The sequence below is a fragment of the Dysidea avara genome, chromosome 7 (genome assembly GCF_963678975.1).
Source record: "Dysidea avara chromosome 7, odDysAvar1.4, whole genome shotgun sequence".
Lineage (NCBI taxonomy): Eukaryota > Metazoa > Porifera > Demospongiae > Dictyoceratida > Dysideidae > Dysidea > Dysidea avara.
Window position 1 is genome coordinate 3896334 of NC_089278.1, and position 11428 is coordinate 3907761.

At 40.1% G+C, this 11428-nt stretch overlaps 3 protein-coding genes and 1 long non-coding RNA gene across 5 annotated transcripts; 3 read left to right on the forward strand and 1 right to left on the reverse strand.

Annotated features, from left to right (window-relative positions):
- Positions 1–3710: 3710 nt before the first annotated feature.
- Positions 3711–6481, forward strand: LOC136260901 (L-proline trans-4-hydroxylase-like). The gene is made up of 7 exons (XM_066054810.1): positions 3711–3905; positions 5107–5299; positions 5352–5443; positions 5691–5781; positions 5834–5929; positions 5997–6182; positions 6236–6481. The coding sequence occupies exons 1-7, from the start codon at positions 3781–3783 to the stop codon at positions 6353–6355; spliced, it is 903 nt and encodes a 300-aa protein (XP_065910882.1). The 5' UTR covers positions 3711–3780; the 3' UTR covers positions 6356–6481.
- Positions 6482–6561: 80 nt separating this feature from the next.
- LOC136260900 (L-proline trans-4-hydroxylase-like) lies at positions 6562–8071 on the forward strand. Of its 2 annotated transcripts, none has more exons than XM_066054809.1 (7): positions 6562–6724; positions 6911–7103; positions 7152–7243; positions 7293–7383; positions 7426–7521; positions 7572–7757; positions 7802–8071. In XM_066054809.1, exons 1-7 carry the CDS (start codon positions 6699–6701, stop codon positions 7919–7921), a joined length of 804 nt encoding a protein of 267 aa, XP_065910881.1. In that variant the 5' UTR covers positions 6562–6698; the 3' UTR covers positions 7922–8071. The 2 variants fall into 2 exon arrangements, with proteins under 2 accessions (XP_065910881.1, XP_065910880.1); XM_066054808.1 differs by having other exon boundaries at positions 6584–6717.
- On the reverse strand, positions 7952–10948 carry LOC136260894 (CREB-regulated transcription coactivator 3-like). The gene is made up of 9 exons (XM_066054799.1): positions 10686–10948; positions 10548–10637; positions 10399–10497; positions 10273–10328; positions 10144–10209; positions 9794–10014; positions 9512–9561; positions 9409–9461; positions 7952–9356 (listed from the first exon to the last, which is right to left on the reverse strand). The coding sequence occupies exons 1-9, from the start codon at positions 10848–10850 to the stop codon at positions 8078–8080; spliced, it is 2079 nt and encodes a 692-aa protein (XP_065910871.1). The 5' UTR covers positions 10851–10948; the 3' UTR covers positions 7952–8077.
- Positions 10782–11327, forward strand: LOC136260903 (uncharacterized). The gene is made up of 3 exons (XR_010703751.1): positions 10782–11010; positions 11125–11215; positions 11280–11327. It is a non-coding gene; the product is annotated as an uncharacterized lncRNA (long non-coding RNA).
- Positions 11328–11428: the final 101 nt, after the last annotated feature.

Genomic DNA, 11428 nt, shown 5'->3' on the forward strand with positions numbered 1-11428 from the left:
ACCCCTTAAATTTGTATTTCCGCATCAAAGGGAGCCTAAGGGCAAACTATATAGCTAGAATCACTTATCAGAGTAAGGACATCAGCATGGTCTAACTCGTTCTTACTAGTATGGTTATTTTAGCATCTCCTTGGATTTAAAATGATTTATAACTTTACTAGCTACCAAATTGACACAATTAACAGAAAACTATATGTGTAGAGCTCAAATTGATAATTTCCGGTACTCAGACATTCATTGTTTTTAAGAAAGTTTATAAAAACTGATTTCACTGATGTTAGTTGCAAAAGGGACTCAAGTATAAGTTTGTAGCTAAGATTGCAGTATATGCATAGTTAGCTATACTGAGAAGTTATTGGCGGGGATGGTCTTTTAAAGCACCAATAATGATATAAGTGGTATATAGCAGGATATTTGACTGAGATAGCAGATGGTGTACTGCATATCAAAATGTTTAATTTACTTTCCCCCTTATATAGCCACAATTTTACGGCAGTTCAGAGTAGTTGACTGTTTTATTAGAGTATTTCAGTTATATCAGTACAGCACAAGTGATGAAGGTCTGTACCGCACAACACCTGGTCCTTCAGATGTTATCCTTACTCCTAAAAATATAACTTTGACCATATCTCATTCTTGCTCTTGCAATTACACTTACTAGCTTTCTAGATAGCATAATAATTTGCCATAGTGTAAAAAATTTGAAGGGGGTATACTTCAGCACCCCAAGTACCCCTCCCCAATACATGCACCCTTGGTCATGATAGGCTTACTTCTGAAATCAGCCTACAGGCAATGACATCACTGCATGGACTGCTAGCAAGATGTGGCACTGTTGGTATAAAGCATATGGCAGGTGTTAGGAAGATCACTGCCAGCTTTCCACATCATACTGATCGACTGTCTTTTCTCTCAAATTGTTAACATTATCACACAACTGACACAAGGCTGCATGAAAAAACCTCATTTTCGGGAATCATTTTGCAGCAACAGAATTATAAGTAGTCAATTAGGTCTAAGTCAAATCAGTACACTCAAAACTTGGCCCAAATTTTTCACCTATTATGCTCTTCAGTGTTCCCAGTATTTTCAATTTTTACAATTATCTTGGAACATTTTAATCAGCGAATGCTCTATTAGAGTATTTCGCTACAAAGTGACTGTTCTATTAGAGAGTATCGTTCTAAGGTGTGTGCTCTATTGCAGGTTCTCTATTAGGGAGTATCAATCTATTATTTGAAATACACAGTGGCGGATCTAGGAATTTATTAAGCGGGGGGGTTTCCACTTTAGAAGGTGGACATATCCACTGTATAGGAGGCGGAAGAATGCTACAGTTGGGGGTGCCCAAAAATTATGGTGGTAGTAGTAGGTGTGCGAAAAATTCTAGGGAGGTCTGAGGCATGCCCCCCCCACACACACAGGCACAGACACAGACACAAGAAATTTTTGAAAATTAGGAGTCAGGAACTTTGATTGCTTTATTAGTTACTTGACTGCTCTATTAGAGTATCTCGATCGTTTTTAATGCAGCTGGAGAAGTATTGCTGAGGGTTTAATAGCTATAAATGGTGTTAGTTAAGTGAAACTGCATGCATGCTACTGAAATGCTGTGGTATATAGTTGTTTGCTGTGACAAATTGTCAGTGCAACAATGTTTATGTATTTAGACTGCCATTGAGCTAAACCTAAAAGGGGGTTCAGTTCTGTCGAAACCCCAGAAATCCATCTAGATCCGCCACTGATACATCCACCTAATATGCCATTCATGCTGACGACATATAGCACTCTAGCCTATTATGCTTTTGTTATGCTGACATATTTGACGCAGGATAGCCAATGGCCGGGCCATGCTTCTCTCTAATAGAGCATTCAGTATTGTGCAACATGCAGGTATTGGTGTAATATATACGCCATAAGGCCATGTTAGGGGAAAGCATGGGTAAGGTATACCGTTACGGTATACCTTACCCATGCTTTCCCCTAACATGGGTACTATATTCATATTCACAAATAGATGTTTTTGAATATTTTCAATCTTTTTTGCATCCAATTTTCTGGTGGATCTCACTTGGCTGGCAGAGTGTCAAGCAAGCCGATGAACTCAACTGAAAAAAAGTATATATTATATCCAAAACTTTTTGTATTATTAATGTGTGCATTAATTGGTTCATGTTGAGCTTGATCCGGGTCGGATGTGTTATTCCTCCATTGTATTGTCCTCACACGGCAGTGCATGACCAAAACAGACAAAGTGACATTTCTTATTTCAGTCCTACAACAGAGCAGACAATAACCCTGCTATTGCCCATCACCACACCACCACTGATCAATACACACTACCACAAGGTTTTTAACACATAAATTCAGGGTGGCTGTGAGTTTCCTGAGACTCTTTGAAATTCATGCTCATAATAGGCAGGACCATTAAAACTGACACATGCAAATTGCAAGAACATTGTAAGCTAGTACCTAAAAGATTGAGATACTACAGAGCAATCAAAAGTATACTCTAATAGAACAGTCATAGATAGACATTGATCTCACACATGTATGCATTTAATTCAGCAAATAATGTTTGTACTGGGAAGGATTTATGAAGAACAAGATGACATGTCTTAGGAATCTATAAGCCTTGCGTGGGCAAAACAATAAATATATGGAAACAATTATTGTTAGCAAGTATAATGTATTTTGTACTTAAATCTCTCGTGGCACATGTATGCAGGCCTGGTTGAGCAAGTGTGGCTATATCCAGCAACAACACATTCCAGTCATGATCATGCACATAGAGGTGTTAGCAGGTGTTAGCTACAAAATTGCATGCATATACTTTCGATATAGTAGCTCTACTATACTTGTTAAAGAGATGCCATTCAGGTTCTGTTCCAAAGCTATAGCTACCTAGATTGCATGAGAGGATCCGGCACCACTATAATTTTTATTATTCTGCATTTTGACAGAGAGTATTAACAGGCCTACTCTTATGCACAGGTTATACTAGTAGTGTGTGTCTCTATATACATAGCCTGTGTCATGCTTACGAGAACTCATCCAGCCTAAACCAGAATTTTGATGGATGGATTAGCAGTTTTCTCTAATGTGATCAGCAGTAAAGTATCAGAATGTACAAATCTAATAATGCATAGCTCATGATCAGTAATAAGAAAATAGCTACCATCGGTACACCAGGACACATCAGACAAACATGCATCATGTGATGGTTTTGTTGACAGCAGGACAGGTTAGAGTCAGGGAAGGTAAAATCAATATTTAGTTATGTGCTTGGCTATGTGTGTGGTGGGATGTAGCTACTGATGTGTGTGTATGAGATTGACTCAGCTCATGGCTTATTGAATTCACCTAGCTATGCCTATGACGTTAGAGGCTTTCCAATGCAAAATGAAACCCGATACGAAAAATTATTCATCATCAGCCCGCGGCAGAGTACGACCACAAATTAAAATTCCACCAGTACGTACCACGACTGTACGATGATAGTTATCATGATTACTTAGTAAGCAGGTCCCCAGTGGAATTGTTCAATCGAAACTTAATAATCAAATAACTAAAACTAAATCATTCGGGGGGTAGCCAGCGCCCACGCAAAACCCAACACGGTGTACGAGAGTCCCAATATTTAAGTATTTCAAAATGTATTTAATAAATATCTCATGTATTTATATGTATTTATAATTGGATTTCTCAGATAGTGTAAGAGAGTCCCAAGACGTCAGCTACCTCCCGAAATCATTCTAAATAACACTCACCGTTGCGAACATGGCTGAGAACGGAGGAGAAGCTCCCGCTGCAAAGAAGTCGAAATACTCGCAGAACGATACCGATTTCAAAGTTACAGACGAGCTGCTGAAGGACTTCTCTCGTGATGGCTATATAATAGTCAAGTTAGTTTTTAATAGCCACGCCCATCAAGAGGAGTCTGTAGCATTAATGTATTACATGGATTGCTGTAAGCAAGAGTTAATAATGTAGAGAGACCTTTACATATTATCAACTCTTGCTGTTTAAAACTGCATATACACTTGTATTACCTACTGTCACAATAGTCTTGTGTGGCCAGAATGCTTTTCCTTCTAATTTGGATGGGGGATCTGGTTTCAGTGACAACATCCAGCCACTTGAGGCTACTGTCACAATGCTGTACAAACTATGGACTTATCGAGTTGTCTTGCTCAGCGTTCTGTTATGCTGCTACCAGTCCCTCCTTCACCCAAAAACAAAAAAAAAAGATTAGTCCAATTATGGCAACTGTATCTGGACTTTTAGCACTGCAACTTATTGACTACAATGCTACAATAGGTTATTCTCTGCCGTAATTGGTTCCTGCTGGGGTATATCTTACAGAACGGAAATTATGGAGGGAAAATGATACTTTTGGTATATACTGGTATACTGGTGCTGTTTGTTTGCATACTGCTGCTACTACTACCTGGTAATGTCAGCTGAAAACCCCATGGTATTCACAAAGACTAGCTATCCCACTATATTACTTGCGGCTGCTGCCCAACTGCCACTACTGCTTGAATGTTGCTTTACTTGCTGCTACAAAGTAGCAGAATTACACAAAGCAGCAAGCAAATAGCAGAATTACGAACAGTGAAAACAACAACATCATAGCAGCAGCGACAGCAATAAATTGCAAGTGAAATTTTATTAACAGGCCATTTAAGAAGTGCCGTCTTGCATGAAATTTATAAATGTCATTTTGCATGAAATTTATAAATGCCATTTTGCATGAAATTTATAAATGCCATTTTGCATGAAATTTATAAATGCCATTTTGCATGAAATTTATGCGTGCCCATGTACTTCCAGTGTGGACTGATCTATGTCATGAAACGTCTTAGCTGCAACCCTTAACAATACAGAACTGATAGTGGGGGGACCAGTTACAGCAGGGCAGACCAATTGCAGCAACCTTACATGGTTCATTAGACTAGCCCTTGGGGACTATCTACAGCATGACAGTCCTTACCAGTACTACAGCTTATCAACAAAAGAAGCACCATTCAACAATGAAATAAATAATTACCAGTCAATTTCTTATTGCTATATATATAACTTCAGGTTGTTTTATTGTTAAAGGTCTCTTCTGAGTCATGAGGAGTTGGAGAAGCTTCAGGGAGCATTAGAGAGTGATGAGGGTGTAGCAAAGCACACCTTCCATAGAGATGATGGACATGGTAGAAAAAGCCGACTTTGCCTCTGGAATCAACCTGGCAATGACATCACTGGGATGCTTGCGAGGTGTGAAAAGGTTGTTGGCACAATGGAAGATGTAAGAGAGGTTTTACCTACTGTAAACTGATTTTCTGTTTCTACTTTACTAGTTGCTAGGTGGTGAGGTTTACCATTATCATACTAAACTGGTCATGAAAGAGCCTCGCACTGGAGGGTCATTTGTTTGGCACCAGGATTATGGGTAAGTATTGGATTGATTTTTGCTTGTTATTTTATCGAGGAAGAAATGGTCAGCCATCAGCTGTTTTTCCATACAATCTTTCCCCAATTTTACAGCTGGGTAGGCTGTAGCAAAGTTTCTTGTTCAAAGAGACGACAGCAGGACTGGATGACAGTAACATGTAGTCGCTGAGTATAGCACAGAGCTAGTACTGCCTCCCCAATGGTAATATCTCTAATAGAACATTCAGTATTGTGTGACATTACAGGTACTGGTACAAAAATGGTTGCCTTTTCCCTAACATGGGTACTGTCTTTATTGCAATTGACAAGTGTGATAAAGGAAATGGATGTTTGCAGGTTATAACTCTTTCACATGTCGAGATTTTCTAGTTGATAAATTATACAACAGGTATTGAAGGGATCACACCAGGCTGGCAGGGTTGAGCATGCCATAGTTGGTGAACAAAATGGAGCTGATGTTGAGCGAGTGGATGAGCTTAAGAAGGTATGTATATTTCATGAAGTATAACACTTTATGCACAGTATAACACTATGAATGTTACATGCCGCAGGTTTTGCCACTGGTTCATGTTGAGCTTGATCCTGGTGATGCGTTGTTCTTCCATTGTAATGTCCTCCACACAAGTAGTCAAAACAACAGTGACAGGAGACGATGGGCATTTCTTATTTCTTACAACAGAGCAGATAATAATCCTACCTTTCCCCACCACCACCCTCAATACACACCACTACACAAGGTGTTGGTAACACACCCATAGTGAGAGAGCTAGTGTGTGACATTCTCTTGTAGGTATCTAACTCAGCAATAATGGAGTGCTCGTGCATAACTGATATGACTGGGAAAGATTTTATGAAGAACACTGATGATGTGTCAGTCTCCTTTCTTGAGGAATCTAAGAAACCACAATAAATAGGGCAATTGACCTGCTGCCTTAATGTGTGTCAGTGTGTCTAGTTTTGCCATTGACAGTTCTTAGCCATTTGTTTACTTTTTATTTGTGATTCATGATGGGTAACATCATAATGGTAACATTAACATTTTCTCCAACTCCTCGTGCGGCCCCGCTAAAGCGCGCACACTGCTATTAAGTTGGGCACGTGACGAGACTGGACACTAGATTTCAAGATCAACGCCTTGGGAGTAATGGATAATGACGGAGCGGCATCCTGTGCAAAGGAACCCAGATGTTCACAATGTGGCACCAACTTCGGAATTAATTTAACAGAAGAGATGAGGGAAGACTTCGCACGTGATGGATACATTGTTGTCAAGTTGGTCGTAAGTATTTAGCCACGCCCACTTTCCTGACTTTTGTATATAGTTCGGTTTAGATTCCTACTTGTTGGTGTCGTACGGCTGTACATATATTAAAGGGAACCAGCCTATAACTATATTTAGGCCTATAGACCTAATATTAGTACGTAGGCCAAACATGATTGTAACTTGAGCTGTTGTAAATTGAAGGTCTTTGTTGAAGCCTGAAGAGTTAGATAAGCTCAAGGGAGCCCTAGAAAATGACGATGGAGTGGTGAAACACAGTTTTCAAAGAGACGATGGACATGGTAGAAAAATCCAACTATGTCTCTGGAGACATCCAGGTAATGATATTACCGGGATGCTTGCGAGATGTGAAAAAGTTGCTGGCACAATGGAAAAGGTATAAGACTCTTTCTTACCTCACATAGATTAACTCTTTCCTCTCAAGTTGTTAGGTGGTGAAGTTTATCATTACCATACAAAACTGATCATGAAAGAACCTCACACTGGAGGGTCATTTGTATGGCATCAGGATTATGGGTATGTGTTGGCTCTAATGGATCATTCAGTGTATTGTGTGACATTACAGGTACTGGTATAGAAATGGTTGCCTTTTCCCTAATATGGGTACTGTATTCATTGCAGTTGATAAGTGCGACCAGGAAAATGGATGTTTGAAGGTCACTTGCAACTCATAAAACTCCAATAAGCTTACATTACAGGTGTTGAAGGGATCACATTTGGCTGGCAGAATTGATCATGTAGCAGTGGGGGAACAAAATGGAGCTGACCTTGAACGAGTCAATGAGCTTAAGAAGGTACACTTTATGGCATATGCCTGTCATGTATGTAGTGATTTCTGCCACAGATATTGCCATTAGTCCACGTAGAGCTTGATCCTGGTGATGCACTGTTCTTCCACTGTAATGTCCTCCACACAAGTGATCAAAACAGAAGTGATAGGAGACGATGGGCATTTCTCATTGCCTACAACAGAGCGGACAATAATCCATACTTTGCTCACCACTGCCCCCAATACACACCATTATACAAAGTAATAAAACTGGATTTTGTTGATTTTGTCAACTTTAGTTGCAGATGTCAGATTCAGCCATAATGGAGTGTTCATGCATCACTGATATGAGTGGGAAAGATTTTATGGGGAGAACTGATGATACATCCATTAAGCTTCTTGATGAACCCCCTAAGCCACAATAACTGGAGTTTTCCTAGTGCCGTGAGAACAAAAAAAGTGACATATTTTTAATGACAAAATTTAAATTTAAAATATGTATGCATGTGTGTAGAATATAGAGCTCTCAACATTGTTATATACAAAACTTACAAATATACAACATGTGCATCATACATGTATCAATACGAAGCAGTCAAATCAGGCAGTTGTGTATTGTCAAGTACTGAAAAGTCAGCTTCAAATTCAAGATCGTTGTCGTCCATGGGGAAGGAAGATATATTATTGTATGACTGGTCCATAGGCTTTTCATTCTCCATACTTATTGAGGGAAGTGAGAGTTGGTGAGACAGTGGCGGTCTCTGGTGGTGTGGCTCCTCAGCTATCATGCTCAGTTCAGTCAGAGATTTATGGTGACTAAGAGATGACCTCTCAGTTAATTTATCTGACCCTCCTAGCGGCCAGTCACAATAAGTTTCAGGGTAAGAAATCGGATGATCAAAGTTAGTTCTCATGTGTGGTGGAGACGATGCATAACTGGCAGTTGTTGACTCTGATGGGCTATCAGGTGGAGTATTCTTCAGGGAGAAATCATAGTCAAACGGTACCTGTTCATTTGGTTCAACATATATACTGGGAACACTACTGGCACTCATCATGTTGCCCATGAATGGATTCTGGTGTAGTCCTTTTTGAGCAGCCAAGTTTTCATCAGAGTGACTCCTTATTAGCATGTCACCATCATTGTTGCACACACTAATGGATGCCATTTTGTGCTGTATAACTGCAGTCTGTCTCATGTGTTCAGTGTACGATGGTGGAGGGGTAGGTTTACAAGTGTCAAACAATGTTCCTGCTATCTTATGAGAAGTATCATTTGTTACCACTGAGGGAAGCAGTAAAGTCACTGGCTCTGTGGTTGGATGTGTCTTCCCCAAACTCGAGAATGCTGAAGGACCATTACTTAGCATTGCTGCACAGGAAAATGGTTGAGAGGTGAACATACTGCTGCTGGTGCTTGTTGGAAGCTGGTTGAAACTGTTGGTTCCAGAATAAGAACTCATAACATTAAGTGAATTAAAAGTTGGACTGAAACTGGTTGACGACGAAGCAATATTGATAGTTGGATGAAAGTTATTTGACGCAATAGTACGAAACGTCGGGGATGTCAATGTCTTATTAGAACCTGTGGACATGGCAGCAGTGTTTGGTATATAGGACGATGCTATGTATGCTTTATGGTGATCCTGGTTACCCATAGAATATTGGTTCTGGGTCGTCTTGTTGGACAAATAGCCATCATTCTCCAGTGGCCGGTCTTCATCAATTGGCCTGTCTAGACCACAAGAAAAATTTGTGTTTGTAAGATCCGGCAAAGAAGAACTAATTTTGGACTGCACACTTGTAAGCGGTTGCAATGTGTAGTTATCATCATTAGAAATGGGTACAAATGGTTCTAAACTAAAAGGGGGGGAAATGGTAAACAGACACTATAGACATTACACAAGAAAACCTCGTCAGAGCAGAACTTGTAGAGCTGGGTCTCTTTCGAGTAAGAGCTTGTTGCTAGAGGTGATACTGCAGTCAGACAAAGCACAACAGCACAGTTACCTAACCTGTTGAAGTGCTGCACTGTCTGAGGATGATAAATCCCAGGGGTCTGATACTACAGTAGTACATGTACTTGATCAGACACATGTACCATTAATTAACTACAAGTTCATAACAAGTAGATTAATCCATAAGTGAAAATTTCTAATATCTGTGTATGGATGTTATGTTGTGCCTAACCTAACAATTACAGTGGAAGGCTGTTAACCTGATTTCTGGCCTACGTGAATAAGGCTTCAAGTCACATGAAACAATATAGAGTTTCCACATGAACAACTGATACTCACACTTTGGTCTCCTCTGCAACTTGTGGGATGAATCTGCATTGTAGGAGACAGACAAGGATGGTTGGTACCCCAATGGTACTGATGGTATGGAGGGACATATATAATTAGACATAGGAACTGGCTGTTGATATTCTAGTGATTGTGTGCCCATGTAAGGTGGCAACAGGCTAGCTTGCTGCTCCTGCATAAGACTCTGGTGCAGGTCAGAGTCCGATTTATGCCTATGACAACGCACAAGTTTAGTAACAGTGGAACCTCACATCAAAACAATACCATTTAACATAGAATGGCGTAATTTAGTATGATTTGTTCACTATTGACAAAATTTCTAAACATGTTATTTCACTTACATTGAACTGCTGGCAAGACTACCCCCACCAAACGACCACTGGTTACTACCCTTCAAAGATGGTTGTCTGGTAAAGAAACACTTCCAATACAACATGGGTTCCATCATTACAACAATGAAATGAACTCACCGCAGCCAGGAGTCATTGAATTGAGTGAGATTCATTGGATATGGATCAACATCAGCGTTAGGATCAGTTAAGGATAACACAAAATATTTACTAACATTTATGAGATTGTGTATGCATAAAGGATATTGTAGTTTTGCTACCCAGAGAGGTCCAATTTCGTCGCACGTGTCTAGGTTTTGCTTTGGATGCATTGGCCTTTACTTTACTGAGATCCTTAAAGGCCAACTGTCAGGGATATACAATGACAGAAGGGCCAGGTTACACTGGAAGGGTACCTGAAGGTCAATGGATTTGACAGGGCCATCCATAAAGTCGTTTAGGGTGGGCATTGATCCACCGAATTCCCCCACTGTTTTCTGCTGCATCTACGCAACAGATTGTCACTCTGTTATTTCTTATACAACCATACATACTTGCGTAATATTACTCATGGCCTCAGCAAATGCCGCTGCGTGTTGCGCCTCCCTTTGCTTCATCATGGCTATTTTTTCTGTAAATTTTCTCGGAGCGTGGTGCGCCCTGGCCACTTTCCGTAGGTCCCCAGGGTCAGCAGTTTTACTCCTCGGTCTGGTCGCCATCCTCAGCAATCCCCACCGCACGCGTGTGTGTGCTACAGCGATTGTCTCTTGAACCACAGTATATTTTGATACCGCTCACGTGCACCAGTATAATGGCTGGCTTCACCCTGCGACCGTTAGTCAACGAAGACTGCACCGTGAGGTGATTGCTGTAGTAACGGTGACATCAATGTGTACTTGTAGATCATAATGTCTATTGTTAAGTTTTAATATATACGTACTTCACAAGCACTGCCAGTTTGATGTTTTATGCATGGATTCTCATTCACAATAGGGTGAGCTCTGTACTGAACAGGGACAACAAACAATATGGGAAGAAATTCATGTTTGACAGTCAGGAAGAAACTTGTTGGAATTCTGATCAAGTTGGTTTAAATTGACTTACTCGGTATTGTACCACATGTCACTATATCAATCACACTGGTGTAGGGACCTCAGCAATACATTACCTTTGAGTTCAGGGATCCTGTATTAGTACAAGAATTACATGTAAAATTTCAAGGTGGATTTGTGGGAAGAAATTGTATCTTACAAGCTGGTAATTCTCATGATGAATTGACAGACATGTTGTCTTTTTA

Coding starts and splice junctions, on each gene's coding strand:
- LOC136260901 (XM_066054810.1), top strand. CDS start 3,781: ATGGCTGAGAACGGAGGAGAAGCTCCCGCTGCAAAGAAGTCGAAATAC. Junction 5,782..5,833: donor AAGGAAATGGATGTTTGCAG/GTTATAACTCTT, acceptor ATTATACAACAG/GTATTGAAGGGATCACACCA. Junction 6,183..6,235: donor AATACACACCACTACACAAG/GTGTTGGTAACA, acceptor ATTCTCTTGTAG/GTATCTAACTCAGCAATAAT.
- LOC136260894 (XM_066054799.1), bottom strand. CDS start 10,850: ATGGCGACCAGACCGAGGAGTAAAACTGCTGACCCTGGGGACCTACGG. Junction 10,638..10,685: donor CCATGAGTAATATTACGCAA/GTATGTATGGTT, acceptor TCTGTTGCGTAG/ATGCAGCAGAAAACAGTGGG. Junction 10,210..10,272: donor TTCAATGACTCCTGGCTGCG/GTGAGTTCATTT, acceptor TTTCTTTACCAG/ACAACCATCTTTGAAGGGTA.
- LOC136260900 (XM_066054808.1), top strand. CDS start 6,590: ATGGATAATGACGGAGCGGCATCCTGTGCAAAGGAACCCAGATGTTCA. Junction 6,718..6,910: donor GATGGATACATTGTTGTCAA/GTTGGTCGTAAG, acceptor TGTAAATTGAAG/GTCTTTGTTGAAGCCTGAAG. Junction 7,244..7,292: donor GTATGGCATCAGGATTATGG/GTATGTGTTGGC, acceptor GTGACATTACAG/GTACTGGTATAGAAATGGTT.